Genomic DNA, 15841 nt, shown 5'->3' with positions numbered 1-15841 from the left:
TGGAACTTATTTGTAAATGTAAACTAGTTCTTTCATTAAGGAGCTTATTATTTTGACGTAGGAAGTCAACATTTAGACCTTACTGTCGTCCTAGTGTTTGTTTTGACCATCATTCATCACAGAAATCAGATTTGACTTGATGTAAATATTGTAACTACATTTCTCACGGTATTGACAGTCGGCGTAAATTCATTCCCCATCATTCTCAAACTAGGCAGCTCATGATTTAGACTTATACACAATTCAACATTTTGACTCGGTGTCAACGTTTTGTAAAAACCTTGTACAGGCAGAACTGAGCTTCAATAACCTCCATGAATAAACTCCACTAAGGCCCATCAATGAATCAACATTCCTGCCTGTGTTGCTCACTGCCAGTGAATCAGGCCTTGATAAATCACACGCTACTTCTTTCAACGCTTTGTTTGTTGGAAACTTGGCGGCAGCCGCAGAAGCTCTCCAACAGAGACAGAGGATCCCGCTGCATTAAATAATATAAATAGAGCAGTAAGAGTTTGAAAAGGATCTTAGACGAAGTTCTTTCATCTTGATAAAAGGGTCTGTGTTCAGCATCCAGACTCTCTCTTGTTTTCTGTATGTATCATTTGTGACCTACATACATGTTTTTGCTGGAGATGAGAGCGGCTGGAAATTCTAAATATTTTCAAAGCATTTCTTTTTCTCAATTAATATTGACGGTATTTAAGTTCTGCCCTGTGGGTCTGTAAATATTACTTGTACATTTACTCTATTCTCATTTTTACATTACTGTGTTCTTGTCTTTTAAAATCAAACATGTATTTTTCATCGTCTTGTCCACATAGGGCATCAACAAAGTCTGATCTTAATATAAGATGTCAAAGATAACTTGACACAGATACACAACTTTTCAGTTAGTTTGAGTGAGAAAAGAATCTCAAACAAAACTCTTTTCTGGTTTTAACTAAAGATTAAACTACTTGGGGAAACAACATGCTTTATATGAACTGTTCCAAAATAAAATAAGAAAAATGTGATTTAAAACAATGGCTATCAAATCAGATTTGTGTTATAAATAACACCTGATACCGTGGGCATTCATAGATGATTTTGGTTTTTCTGTAACTCCCACTTCTTAATCTTCAGTCAGCAGTTAATAATAATGCATTTATTGGTTATTTATACACATCTGCACCAATTAATGCGAACGCTCTCACATGCTCGTCTAAATTCCTCCATATATTTCTATGTTTTGCATAGAAATAATAAGATTTACTGTGTTTTCTTCATCAATTGCTCTGGCTTACACATTCACTATTATGAAGGATAAACAGGGGCTTTTATTTCTTGATTAACCTAGTTCCTGCCGTGATTACTTTTGGATGGCTTGATGTGGTTTTGCATCTGTACAGTACTTTGCAGAAAAAAATAAAAAGAGAGAAATTCCTGGTTTCCTCTGGAGTGCCAGATGGTTCCTCAGCCTAAAGCCACAGTCCCTGGCTGATGTCCTGTCTCTGTCTCTGTCCCCGGCTGATGTCCTGTCTCCATCTCTGCAGACACAGGCACAGAAACCTGTCCCATACACAATAATCAGAGCATAGTAGGAAGACACAGAAGTAAATCAAACCCGTCCAATAACCGTGTTGTGGTTTTACTGCCGGTTAAACCTGCGTTAAGTTACAACTCAACGCAACCGGATGTTGATCAGTTCAGCCTTCAAATTTAAACTCACACAGGCGTGAAATTAAAAAATATGATTTTGTGGCAAGATTTTAGTCTTGTTTCTTTAGAAAATTAGCCTCCTTTAGCCAACAGACTGCTAGGTAACGTTAGTCGTTAGCTACATTCAGTAATTTTGGCATAATTCTCATTATGTTTGAGATGTAAACTCTCCGTTGTGCTTTAAAATAATGATAAAGAGTACTTTAGAAATGGATAGTTAAGATAAGATTTTCCAAAACTGGTCGTTTGTGTTTAGCCACTTAAACGTGTGTTTCTTCAAAAGTTAGCCTCCTTTAGCCAAGAGGTTGCTAGGTAACGTTAGCCTTTAGCTACATCCAGCAATTTCGACATACTTCTCATTACTTAAAAAAATTAACTTGGATTGACATTGTTTGACCGGGTGAGTGGTTACGCGTGTTTAGAGATAGTGTATTATCATATTAATTAAAGGATAAATTCCTTTATAGTATGACTTTAGGGACAAAAAATAAGTGCGCATTTGTGGACGGCGTGATTACCGCACTTCTATTTCACCTGGCAACGAGAAATACTAATTTCCGATTGGCTGAGAGATCGCTGATTCAAGCAGTGTTACCTTATTTTATTTTGACTTGTTCTTATGTCTTTGTCTGGTTCATATATGTTCTTTGTTATATTGTAACTCTCCATGCGGGGATCAATAAACTGATCTTGAATCTTAAATCTGTCTCTTTAAAAGTTAGCCTCCTTTAGCCAACACGTTGCTAGGTAACAATCTAAATCTGTCTGCGAAGATTTACTTATGTCCGTCCGATACTTTCTTGACCGGTGTCCGTGAACGACCAGATATTTGCTTCACGAAACTCATCCGTCGTTTGTGGAAGTCTGTTTGTCCATCATTATTATTTTTAATAAAGCTCCTAAAACATTTACTGTAAACAAATATTCAAAATTTCAAATTGTGGGTGAAGCAGGAGTTGACTCATGCTAAAGTAGCTAAGCTAAGCTAGCTATTTAGCTAGTATAAAGCTGGATCAACGCAATAATATACTAAGGAAACAAAGCAGGTGTTTAATTTTTGTGTATTCACAAAAAATGTGCTAGATTTATTCATGTCTCTTAAACAGAAAGAAGATTTAGCTTAAGGTGACCAGATTTCTGAAATTAAATCCGGGGACATTTGGAGTTTAGAGATTTAAAAAAAAAAAAAAAAAAAAAAAAAAGAAGAAGAAACGTTATCAAGATGGAACGAAGAAACAGTGAAAGTCACGGTTTCATTCATTTTGACATATTTATTCAAAATATAAACAATAATTGTAGTCTGCAACTAAAATTAGAATTTTCAGTTTTAGCCGTTAGCTACCGTTTTTCTAAATTGCCGGAGTGTTTTATTGTGACGGGTCAGACCGGAAGTGTGAAGGCGTTTCTGTTCCGCTTGACGTCGGAGGTGTTCGTGCTTCATCGGCGGCGAGGAGGACGCTCTCAGAGCGAAGGGGAGGACGGATCGGGCGGCGGAGACTTGAGGACATGCGGCGTCTTCTACAAACTTTTCCGCGAACCCAGACTTTTCCCGGAGCCGAAGAAGGAGGCGAGCCGCGGAGAATGAACTGAACCGAGGCGGAGAGGAAGCGGCGAGGAGCGGAGGAGAAGGGAGAGAAAGGAAAGGGAGAGGAGCTGTTCACTCCCATTGATCCTTTATCGAGGTATTGATTCAGGCCTGACTTTATAATAACACAGCTGATCTGAGGAATAGAATTCAATTAGAAATACATGTGTTCATAAGATAGCACAGAGTTAAATAGTAGCATCTGGATATACAACAATAACACTTATTATATAATAATAATGATTATTAGGATTGACAAAAAAAAATCTTTATACTGATAGTTGCTTGTTAAATCCAAACTATGTGAATTCGGTGATGAGCACCACTGTGTCACCAGTTGCGGGAAACAGCTGGTCATCATCATGCTTACATAGAAAATCAACATTACATTCTGCTCTTGGCTTTGAAGCGTGTAAACATGTCAAAGATTAAACCGACAGAGACAATCTGTTGCTTTTCGTTCCTTTCACAGACTAATGAGCTGCACCTCAATCTGAATTAGTCATTTGCTCCAAGTTAATAAACGTACCTAAAAGTCTGTGTTGTTCCTGGACTTCCACTTAGGCACTTTGGGTTATTTTCGTACTATTTTCTTTTACACATAATTCACACATAATCACACAGATAAGCAATAATTTGTTGATGGTTTGTATTCACAATGAATAAATGATCAACCGAGAGTGCCAGTAACCATCAGTTTAAGCTCTAAACTGAGTTGCGGCACCATCACAATGTGCATTTATGTGAGGGTTCTCAGCCATTTAGGTAATTTAATATCTAAAAATAAAGCTAAAATGAATACAACTGGACTTGTTTCAGTTTCCTTGTGGCTTGGTTTTTTATTTGGAATCCAAAAAAACAATCCAAAAAACAAGCTGAAACAAGAGCCACTGGACCGTTAGAGTTTCTTGAAGATGTTGAATCCAAGTAGCTTCTTCGGCTGTAAATGACTAGTGGGGTGTTGGGGTTTAAACAGGAACACATGTGGGTGATGCTCATCACAAACTGACATCACAGGGGTCCATTAATGACCAGATAATTACCCACTGATCCTGATCTTGATCGGTCCTCATGTCACATCTATCCCCCATTCAGACCTCGAGTGTCTTGGGGTCTATATTTTCAATCCAATCTGTTTGCTTTTAATTAAACATACAGTAACAATGTTAAATATATCAATTATTACACACACCAATAAGTCAGAACATTAAAACCGCGGAGAGACGGAGAAGTAAATGTTCAATGTTCTACAGGGAAACTACCGGACCTGGCATTCATTCAAGTAGCACCCACCTACACCAGACCAGACACCCCCACCATATAGCAATGACACTCCTAGATGGCAGCAGCCTGACACAGACACACAAAAACACTTCGGAAACAACTCGAAAAAACATGAAGAACATCACAAAGTGTCGACCTGGTCTCCAAAGTCACTAGATCCCAAAACTGATCGGGTATCTGTGGGATGATCAACGCGGGCTTTGATTCCCTGAGGGTGAGTTTCTTTACAGGGGGTGTAGCTCAATGGTAGTGGATGAGGTTTGCTTTATTTTGGGGAGCTGTGGAGTAGTGGTTGGATGTGCAGATTGGGACCAAAGCGGCCAAGGTTCACCATGTCCATGGCCTTGAGCAAGCACCTAAACTCTGAATTGCTCCTGGCGGCTTGGTCAACCTAGAGGCTGCAGCCACTGCTCCAACTGTGTGAACGATTGGATGATCCACATAGGCCTCTCACCTCAACCCATAGGACCCAAAGACCCCCCCACTAACAACATCCTGTTACCAGGACCCCCTTAGAAGACCCACGTCCATTCCCTGATCAGTCACAGCCGTTTTGGAGACACAAAGGAGACCTACACAATATTAGGAGGGTGGTCATAATGTTATGCCTGATCAGTGTGTATCCAAAGAATACCAGGTCCCCAGGTCTATAGCTACTCTCTCGGGCTCCACTAATATTTTCATCACTTTTTATTGCTGCTGCTGCTCGGTTCCAAGGATTGTAAGTGGTTAAAAAAGCCCTCCTCAGAGTCTCAGCTCTCTGTCCACCAGATGGATGTGTTTCAGATCACAGTCGCAGCCAAGTTGGCAAGTCCGTCTCAAATGTGGTTTTATGATCTACGCTCGGCTCTGCAGCGATGGCACACTCGTGTGAGTTTGTGCCGACTCAAACATTTTTTGAGCTCCTCTCCCCTGGTATTATGTTCGTAGAAGTCTTGGTTGTATTGTATTGTTATGTTGTTTTTCTTTCTTTCTTCTCGTCCTTCCCTGCAGAGTTTCCCGCTGTGACGATGCAGGCTGCTATTCTGACTGTGCTGAGTGTTTTCCTCAGCCTGGACTCTCTGTCGGCTCACCGGTCCAAACCAAACCAGATACGGGAGCCGGACGAAAGCAACGGTCAGAACGACGAGGCGGCACAGAAGAAGAAGAACCAGCCGCACATCATATTTATCCTCACCGACGATCAGGTGCTCGTTAGCTTAAATCGTATCATTGGAAATTAGAACCAGATGCTGATTAGGCGACAACACTTACAACACAAGATAGTATTTTATATTGCACAATACGCACTCATCTCAAGAGCACATGTTAAAAAAGGCTCCAAAAACTCTGTAGTTAGAATAGGGCCAGTTGAAAAGCAAGAAGAAATTTGCAGGGCTTTAAAATGAAGCCAACAAGGAAGTGTCAAATATTGCTGCACAAGTGAGTCAGTCCATTAATGATGTACAAAATAAAAATAATTCATCTCCATGCAGTTGTTGTCGTAAAAGTAGAAATTGACTTTGTACCAGGCTGTAAATGTGTTTATTTCTGCTGTGAAGTTTGACATTTTAACATGGAGGTCAATGGTGATTGACTCAAATTTCAGAATCAGCCTCAAGTGGCTGCAGTCTTTAAACAGTGCCATTTATTTTGATTTAAACCTTCGATCATGAGCTATTTTCATAGGATTTCACCTTCTACAGTTGACACGTTGTCACAATTGCGTTTTTTTTTTGAGTTATTAGTTGATAGAAGCCTCATAGAGAGCTCATAGCGTTCCAGAAAATACAACACTGAGAGGTGAAAGTTTAAAGTTCCAGGCGCAACTCCTTTCCAACTCTGGATTAGGTGGACTGTCCGACAATTTTTGTGCCTTTCCAAATCTGCTAATCCAACTTTTTTAAATCAACAGATATTTGGACAGTAGGAATACAACAAGCGGAATTAATAGGAGGACTGTTGTCTGCATTCGTAAAGCAAAGCCCTGAAACTTTGGGCCAAGTGTGAGGAGGTGGAAGAGCAAACAAAGGTTGCGCTTGACCCAAAATTATTGGTTTCTCCTTCTGAGCAACTTTATAATTATCTCAGACTAAAGATTCTCCAAGTCCAAGAGAAGCCGAGTTAAAAGCAAGAAGCAATTAGCAGAGGTGGAAGATTAAGTCTGCCAGGATGTTCCAAAAACTGCACTTCCTGAAATGCCAATTCTCTGCAATGTCATGAAGAGCAGTTCTGAAGCCCAGTGTAGTGTCTCTGGCAGTCGCCATCTTGGCAAAGCCCAACTTCCACTAAGTCCAAGCTTATGCAGAATTGGTTAAAGAGGTGGAGCTGTCATTCAAAGAGACCACACCCTTAACTAACAACATTTTTATGATGGAGGTCCATGGGGAAAGACAGCCTCTAGTGGCCATTGGATAAACTGCAGGTTTGAACACTTCCACGCATGAAATAAACATGTTTACAGTCTCTTTGGTATACTTTATTACTAATTATTTGTATAACTGTAAATTATATCAAGGCTTAAAGTGAGACATAATTACAAGCATGGATGCTTTGGGCCAGCTACATCACACTGAGCTTCAAAACTGCTTTCAGGAAATCCTTAAGGTGGCGCCATTAAGGTTTGGTCAATATTTACTTGGTGGCAGTGGTTGCAAACTGAGGTCAAACCGTTACTGAATTGGAAACTCTTTGTTGAATCTGTACCAGGGCTTCAACGACATTGGCTACCACAATCCGACCATCAAGACTCCAACTCTGGACAAACTGGCGGCGGAGGGCGTGACGTTGGAAAACTACTATGTCCAACCCATCTGCACCCCGTCACGCAGCCAGCTCATCACCGGCAGGTAGAGAAGCTCCTTCGCCGACCACCTGGCGGACGGAAGTTTGACCGTATTCATGATGGTGTTTGTTGCACTGTTTTTTTAATAAATATTTAGTTACTACTAGCAAAGCCTTGCTAACTATCTTTTTTTTAATTTGTTGAGATATCAGATCCACACAGGGTTACAGCACTCCATCATCAGACCCAGCCAGCCCAGCTGTTTGCCATTTCACATGGACACGTTGCCCGAGAGGCTGCGTGAGGCCGGCTACTCCACACATATGGTGGGCAAGTGGCACCTGGGCTTCTACAGGTATGTGTGTGGATGAGTTGTCAACCCAACAAAGCTACGACTGGTGAAAACTAGCTAGGTGAAAAGATGGTCTGCACAGAGACGAGGTGAAGACACAATAACTAATAGAATAACGTCAGACACTCTTTCCTCATAGGTATCATAATGAAGTTGCTCAGAAAGAAAATTGTGTCAAGTTCAACCTCTGTTTGCTTGGCCCAAAGTTTCAGGGCTTTGCTTTATGAATACTGGCTATCAGACAACACACATCAATGCTATTAATTCAACTTGTTTTATTCCTGCTTTGAATAGTCCATCTATTTGTTGTTAGAAGGGGTCTACTGCTTGATGAGTTTGAATTTTGGATTGGTTTATAAAGGTACATAAATTGATAGTCCACCTAATCCAGAGTCCAAAGTGTCAACTGTAAAATCCTGTGAAAATAGCTGGAGATCCAAAGTGTAAAATGGCACTGTTCACAATGATTTAATAAGGCAAACAAATTGAGTTAAACTTTGAGTCCTAGAAACTGCAGTTCCCCAAATGGCCACTTGAGGCTTATTCCGAAATTGAGTCAATCACTGTAGACCTCCATTTTAAAATGTCCAACTTTACAACAGAAATGAACATGTTTACAGTCTGGTACGAAGTCAGTTTCTCCTTTTATGGCAATTATGGAGGTGAATTATGATTTTTTGTTTACTTTTCTTTACAGATCCTTGTTGGCTTAATTTTTAGCCCTGCAAGTTGCTGCTTGCTTTTAACTTGGTCTACTCTAACTACAGTATTTTAGGAACCTTTTATTAGCATGTGCTATTACATATGACTCCATATTGTTTTATGTCAAAAATTTTCAACTTTACAGCAGAAATAAAGATGTTTACAGCCTGGTATTAGCAATAGGTAATATATATCTATAGGTAATCTGTCCATTCGTAACATCTGTATAAATTAATACAATAGAAAACAAATAAATGGTCAAATGTGGATGTTATTGTTTTTTTTAATATTTCAAATGTTTATGTTAACATCTCCTTTAGGAAAGCATGTCTGCCCACCAGAAAAGGGTTTGACAGTTTCTTTGGCTCTTTAACCGGAAGTGTGGATTACTACAGGTAATTTTATGAATGTTATGTGTAATATTGAAATCTACAGTTGCGTTAAGTAGTTCACATTTCTTCGTCTGTGTCTAGTTACGGGTCATGTGACGGGCCGGGGTTGTGCGGGTACGACCTCCACGAGGGCGAGGGCGTAGCGTGGGGCCACGAGGGAAAATACTCCACCACGCTCTTCACGCAGAGAGCTCGAAAGATCCTCGAGACCCACAAGCCCTCAGAGAGGCCTCTCTTCCTGCTGCTCTCCCTCCAGGTATCACTCTGGGGTCAAGGGTCACTCGATACAGCCAGACATGTGCTTTGATGCTCTGCTAATTGACGCTATGCGAGTTGTCTGAAAACTCTGAGACAAAGAGGCCACATTAAAGAATTTGGATCTTAGTTAGAGGCATGCCAGGAGTATTTATAGTTGGGCCTTGAAGCTGCAGTCTGGACGGTTTACAAAACATAGCTGACATTTACAGAATTAGTAAAGCGCTGCAAAAGAACTTGGAGGCATGTAAACAAAGTCTATGAATGATTTCCTCCAGGCGGTCCACACTCCTCTACAGCCTCCCAAGTCCTACATCTACCCTTACCGAGACATGGCCAATGTTGCCAGGAGAAAGTTTGCTGCTATGGTTTCCACCGTGGACGAGGCGGTCCGAAACGTCACCTACGCCCTCAGGAAGTACGGATACTACCGAAACAGCGTGATCATCTACTCCACTGACAACGGAGCCCAGCCGTTCACAGGCGGGAGCAACTGGCCGCTGCGAGGCCGTAAGGTAGAAAAAGTCTCTTTGGAGTCGGGCTGTAATTTTCTAGTTTTTACACAACTCTGTTTGTATGTTTTAATTCATGTTTATGGGTATGATATTTATTTTACGTAGGTTTTTACCCCAATGGGTCTCCAATATCCAATGGATGAACCCGTCGTAGCATCACTATCTGAGTTTCCATCACAAAAAAAAAGCGATACACGTACAATTGTACGTGTTTCCATTGAAAGGTGTTTTGCAAATGAGCTGTAACTCTTGTAAAGTCTTGTCTCGTGAATTCTCTTAAATTCACCAGCGATGGGGAAATGCGGAAAAATTGTTCCCACTGAACTTTCGCGATAAACTTCGATAGACTGTAGAAATGTTTTATATTTAGATATCTGAGAGCTTTTTCAAAATGTAGGCGTTTTACCGTTTATTTTTTTATTGTGATTTTTAGGTTTTGCGCACTTCGAAGTTAATGGAAACGCAGCAAGTGTAGAATTCTTGAAGAGCAGTTTTGAAGCTCAGTGTGGTATCTGTAGCCATCTTGGCAGTGCCCGACTCCTGCTGGGTCCCAGCTAATTCAAAAATGACCTAAGACGATTATTTTATATGGTACAATACACAACCATCTGTAAAAGCTTATGTTCCCAAAACTCTGTAGTTGGATTCAGCCAAGTTAAGCAAGCAGCAGCTAGCAGGTCTGAAAAAGGCTTGTTCTAAAAGCGAGTCGGTCCTATTAACATAAACACTTATAACTGTCAGTGACATGGCCCGTAGGTTTCCCCATAGGTGCCGTCTCTGGCCGTCGCCATCTTGCCAGTCCCCGACTCCACCTAGATGCTTGTTAATTGTACATTTCTTTTACAGTAATGGTAAAGATCCAAGGGTGAGATCATTTTATTTTATAGTAGACATTTTTGTTTGTTTCAAGCAACATTTTCAGAGATTTTTCAGACACTACGCTCTTAAATATGAAAGCCCCTGTTCGTCTTGATTATTTGAATGTCAACATGCAATTTTAAAGTTACTGGTTGTGTTTTCAGGGGACGTATTGGGAAGGCGGAGTCCGTGGAGTGGCGTTCGTACACAGTCCTCTGCTGAGACGCAGGAGACGAGTCTCTAAAGCTCTCCTCCACATCACTGACTGGTTCCCCACTCTGGTGGGTCTGGCCGGGGGAAACATCACCCAGGTCAGTGGGACATTTATGCCCCTCTTATATCACTTTTATATGCACCTTTTCTCAATTTTGTGGCACGCTATGGGCCTCGCTTTTATGTTGCTGTGGTCTTAGCGTTCATAGGGAGTGAAAGACAATAAAAGTTTAGTACAATAGAAAAGATGTTTTCTTTTAGTCCATTACTGATTTTATTGGGCTCTAAATGAGACCAGAGATACTGATACAAGTTCTCGTGTTACTAGAAGGCTTTTCGGACTCCGTATTCAGGTTCTGTATGTTTTTCCAGTTCTCTTGCCAAAAATTTTCTACTCTGCTCCAGTTAATTCTGTCGTAACTTGACTCTCCGTGCAGATTTTATATTGAGTTTTCTAGCTTGAATTAAAAGCGGAGCTGCGTCTACATTTAGCCCCGTCGTGGCCGCTCTTGACTTTAAAACTGCTACCGTGAAGCTGCCTTCCCCTGACATGTCACGTAGATAAATGTGCTCTTGACCTCATTGTGATAAGAGCCCCTTTTTCTAAACACTGGCTGCGCACACGCTTTGTGTTTTGGTTTAGACATAAATTACTTTCATTTGCATGTCGGTGCAGTGTGTGTACAGCTCCCAGAAAAGCTTCGTTGGCCTGACATGCGAGTACATTTCCACTGCCAACGATAAACAGATAAGCAGAGCTCCAATCAGCACAGTCACTGACTAATCCAGACAGTCGACAGCCTCCATTACCACAGGAAATGTATTATTATTTATTCCTGGTAAATGTATTCCTGCTGGCAGCACGAATGCAGGGACATCTCATTATATTTTATATGACTTTGTGTTGATGTTTGTCTCCCGCTCAGAGCCACGGCTTGGACGGTTTCGATGTTTGGCCGACCATCAGCGAAGGTAAGGAGTCTCCTCGCAAGGAGATCCTTCACAACATCGACCCTCTGCACAGACTTCCTTCTGAAACCCCAGCGGGGAAGAAGACAGCCTCAGGTAAAAAAAAAAGAAAAGAAAAGCTCATCGCTTTTAAAATGCACAGACAGAGTTTTCGGTTTTCTTCAGCATGTGGAGTTCAGCTGTCACAGATATAGGATGTGTACTGTACAGTGCTGCTTTAAAGTATTTACGCCCTTCAGAATATTCTACATTCCTGCATAAAAATGACTCAAAACATCTGCAGATTTTCACACACACAAGTCCTGACAATAGACTGAGTCTTCTGGCGTGTCCACATGATGCTGGATTCATGAACGTTAGCCAATCTGAGAGAGGCCTTCAGCTGCTGAGAAGTTACCCTGGGTTCCTTTGGGACCCCTCACACTATTATGCGTCTTTCTTGCGGAGTGATCTTTTGTTTTGTTGGTGGACTGCTCCTCTGGAGGGCAACAGTGGTTTTAAATCTGTCTGACTGTGGATTATTTGTGGATTTCAAACTCTTTAGTGGTGTTTTTTTCCAGCCTGATGAGCAACAACAACTCTTGTCGAGGAGGATTAGTGGTCGCCGAGGGGGCAGCTAATGGGGATCCAGCCAATAGCAAATAAACAATACGCTTCCACAAGCATGTGTTGTGAAGATCAGATTTATACAAAACCCTCATTTTCTATTTTGAACACAACGAAGAACTGAACGACACCAGAGCCTCACTTCTGAACAGATGGACTCTAATGAGATGAAATTAATTTGTGTGTAAACCTCACACATATGTAATAGCGGCTCATTTTCTTGAAACAACAAAAAAAAGGCCTATTATAATACTGTTTTATTTGTTTGATTGCGTCCTCTTTGTCTACTTTCAGGACTTGTGTGAAAATCGTTTTTAGTTATTTCGATGCAGAAAAGGTCTGAGGGGTTTTGAGGCATTTATATGTTTCACAAAATCACATGTTTTCCATCTATAGATAGAAATTTGGTAAAAGTGATTTATAAAGTGTGAGGACAAAAAGGCAGGAAGGAAACCACTAAAGCCCTGGGCTACATTTTTTTAAGTTATTCAAACTCAACCAGTAGCGGCAACTGTAAGGAGAGAGACACTTCTTTGTCTCTGTCCACACAGATCAGAGTGAAGTTTGAAACTAAGCTACATCCATTTTAAACATAGAAATACAGCTGCTCACTTTCTGAGAATGGCAGCGGGTTTAACACATGAGTTAATATGTAAAAGGAGGAAGGCTTGTATGAACAGAGACATGTTAGCACAAGAGCCTTTACATAGCAACATAGAATCTTAATAAAAGTTATTTAATCTGCAACCATCGGAGCATTCACTCCTGATTTACTGGTGTTTCTGCTTTGTTTTTTGGAGGGGGCTTGTCTGTGAAACCGTTCAAAGACAAAGCATTTAAGAAGCCAAAGAAGAAGAAGGTTCTGAAGCAGAAACCCAAACAAAAGTCGATGTTGAAATTAAAAACCACTAAGAAACCTCAGACGTTTTCCCGTCACGCTGCCAAGCCTAAATCTGTACCTCTGACCAAACCCAAGCTTAAGCCCCTCCCAAAATCAAAGGCTGCACCGAAACCCAAGACCAAAGACGACGCTCGGCACCACAGCCTACATCTGAAGATCCACTCCAGCGGTGCTCCATCAGTGTCAGGAACATCCCGCCCCGGATACCAGCCTCAGAGCAAATCACGCGTCAAGACAAAGTCCAGAAGGACCGCATCCCAGAACCAGACCATGTCACGGTCAGGACCACTCAAAGCACATTTAAAGTCAGAGCAGACCTTAGACCAGTACCAGAACATGTCCCAGTCAGGAGCACCAATGCCCAAATCCCATCCAACCCCGGAGCTGAAGCCATCAGAGCCAGTGTGGGACACATCCGTCCAGGCGGCCATCAGAGTTGGAGACTGGAAGCTACTAACCGGAGATCCAGGCCACGGGGACTGGGTTCCCCCACAGGTACCGCAACAATTTAATTTCCTTCAAACTGGTCATAAAGAACGTTACTAATTGGAAGTGTTGATTCCCAGGTGCTTCCCACTCTCACCGGTCGCTGGTGGAACCTTGAACGGGCCTCACTGACATTCTCCAAATCCACCACCCACAAAAACGTCTGGCTGTTCAACATCTCCGCCGACCCCTACGAGCGGCAGGACATGGCCGACCACAGGCCAGATGTGGTGCAACAGCTGCTGGGCCGGCTCGCCTACTACAACCGGACAGCCGTGCCGGTTTACTTCCCTCCCGACGACCCCCGGGCCAACCCTAATCAGAACGGAGGAGTTTGGGTGCCCTGGGTGCACGGAGAGGAGGACGAGGAGGCCAAATATCACGGAGTGTACAAGAAAGTTAAGAACAGCAAAAAGAAGAGGAAGAAGAAGAAGTGTCGACTGTGCAAGCTGAAGTCGTTCTTCATGAAACTGAACACAGGGATGATGTCCAATCGCATCTGACATGTCGGATCAGCCGTGAAACTGATGTCAGAGACTCCAAACTTTGAAACGTTGTTTGTGGTTTTCATACGGTCACATCTTTACGTTCTTAAAGTTTAAGTGAATCTTTCTCCAGAGGTACGTAGCGCTTATTTTGGTAATTTTTTAAAAATTCTTTGAATATGTTATTTTAATGACAGTACGAATAGATACGTGTGGACATTTAGGTCTGAAGTGGACCAGAAGCTGATTTCGTCTTGTTTACATTTGAATTAATTCGCCCCAAATCAGGGTTTTGAATCTGCATAATCATGATAATTATAAATATATCACCGACATTTCGGTTTCAGAGTTCACATTTGTGTTTGTGATGTAATGTGCATATTGCTGTGGCTGAAACAGGCCTCTTGAAACTGTGGTAGTTTTTTTCTTTTCTGACGATGAGTTTTACATGTTTTTAACTCGTACCTAGTTTATAAAGGATAAACAATACCTGTATTTAATCATCTTCCAAGATAATAAGTGACAAAAAAGTGGTTATAATAAGTTAAATTATTTTAGCTATATTGTCTGAGACTTAATTGACACCTGAATAAGGAACTCTCCATTCAGGTAAAAACCTTCTCATACCTGAGGGTATTTCAGACGTCATCACTCCCACCTGATGACAAAGCTACTCGTCTTTTATCGTAACGATTTTGAGCCGTCGTTAAATATTTGCGTGTTCACACAACACGAGGGGATGGAGTCAAAACTGTTGCAGCAAAGTGTTTACGGGCACGACCAGCCTCTTTGAAGTCGGATGCTGGTTTGAGTAGGACACCTAACCTCTAAATATTTCTGTGTATTTGCTCAACAACTAACAAACTGGGGCTGTTCGGTAACAGTGCGCTGCAGTGTGAGCGCGGGGCAGAGTTCTCCGAGAAAACGGTTTTAAATGGTTCCTCCACCCTGAGTAAATAAAGGTGAAGTAAAACGATTGGTGGCTCTGTCCTTTTATATTTTAAACATGTTAATGGAACATCAAGGGTATGTGTGTTGTATTAAAGTGTTTTTTTTCTTAATCTATTAAATCTTGAATCTTTTGAGGCATCTCAAGTCTACAAATCTAATGCTGTTTTCATATATATACACAGTATATTAACTGTTCATGGTGAATGTTTAATGGATATATTTAATAATTCCTCTGTTCGTCATGAAGACATCAATGCACAAAATCAGTTTAACCACTAGGGGGTGCCACATATTAATAATCCTGCAGAGACCGTCCACAGTCAACACACTAGCACTCACACATACAATATTTTCTATAACAGGATTTTTCACGCTTGCTGTCACCCTCCTACTTCACACAGTTTCCACTGAGAAATAATTTTAGTCTTCTTTTGTTCCTGAACACTACTGGAATTATGTAATCCTCTGGGATTAAAACGCTATAAATAACAACCTTCTTGGCTTGTTTGATACCCACAGACACTTTTAGTGCCTCAGACATTCAGGATGTAGTTGGAATCAGAAATGATCCACATCCTCGGATAAAATACTCAAACCACATTAAAAAGGTTATCATTTAAAACACAGAGAGGAAATACGTTCAGTTCAAGTTTCTAATATAGTTCTAGGCAGCGAGTCAAATGTAGGGTAAGTAGGTGGGTATGGGTAGAGGGTGGGGTAGACGGGAGGCAACATGTAGGTAGGTAGGTAAAGGTAGGGTATGTAGGCAGGTAGTTGAAGATAGGGTGTGTTGGCAGGTAGGTAGGTAGTGACATGTAGGGT

The 15841-nt window shown here is 41.3% G+C and overlaps 1 protein-coding gene across 1 annotated transcript; it reads left to right on the top strand.

Moving 5' to 3' along the window:
* The first annotated feature begins 3086 nt into the window (after nt 1–3086).
* On the top strand, nt 3087–15163 carry LOC125011427 (arylsulfatase I-like). The gene is made up of 11 exons (XM_047590644.1): nt 3087–3383; nt 5564–5757; nt 7259–7398; nt 7540–7689; nt 8709–8783; nt 8862–9036; nt 9314–9550; nt 10573–10719; nt 11548–11686; nt 12997–13592; nt 13664–15163. The coding sequence occupies exons 2-11, from the start codon at nt 5581–5583 to the stop codon at nt 14084–14086; spliced, it is 2259 nt and encodes a 752-aa protein (XP_047446600.1). The 5' UTR covers nt 3087–3383; nt 5564–5580; the 3' UTR covers nt 14087–15163.
* The last annotated feature ends 678 nt before the right edge of the window (nt 15164–15841 follow it).

Source organism: Mugil cephalus, chromosome 7 (assembly GCF_022458985.1).
Source record: "Mugil cephalus isolate CIBA_MC_2020 chromosome 7, CIBA_Mcephalus_1.1, whole genome shotgun sequence".
Classification (NCBI taxonomy): Eukaryota; Metazoa; Chordata; class Actinopteri; order Mugiliformes; family Mugilidae; genus Mugil; species Mugil cephalus.
This window is presented reverse-complemented; position numbering and strand designations above follow the sequence as displayed.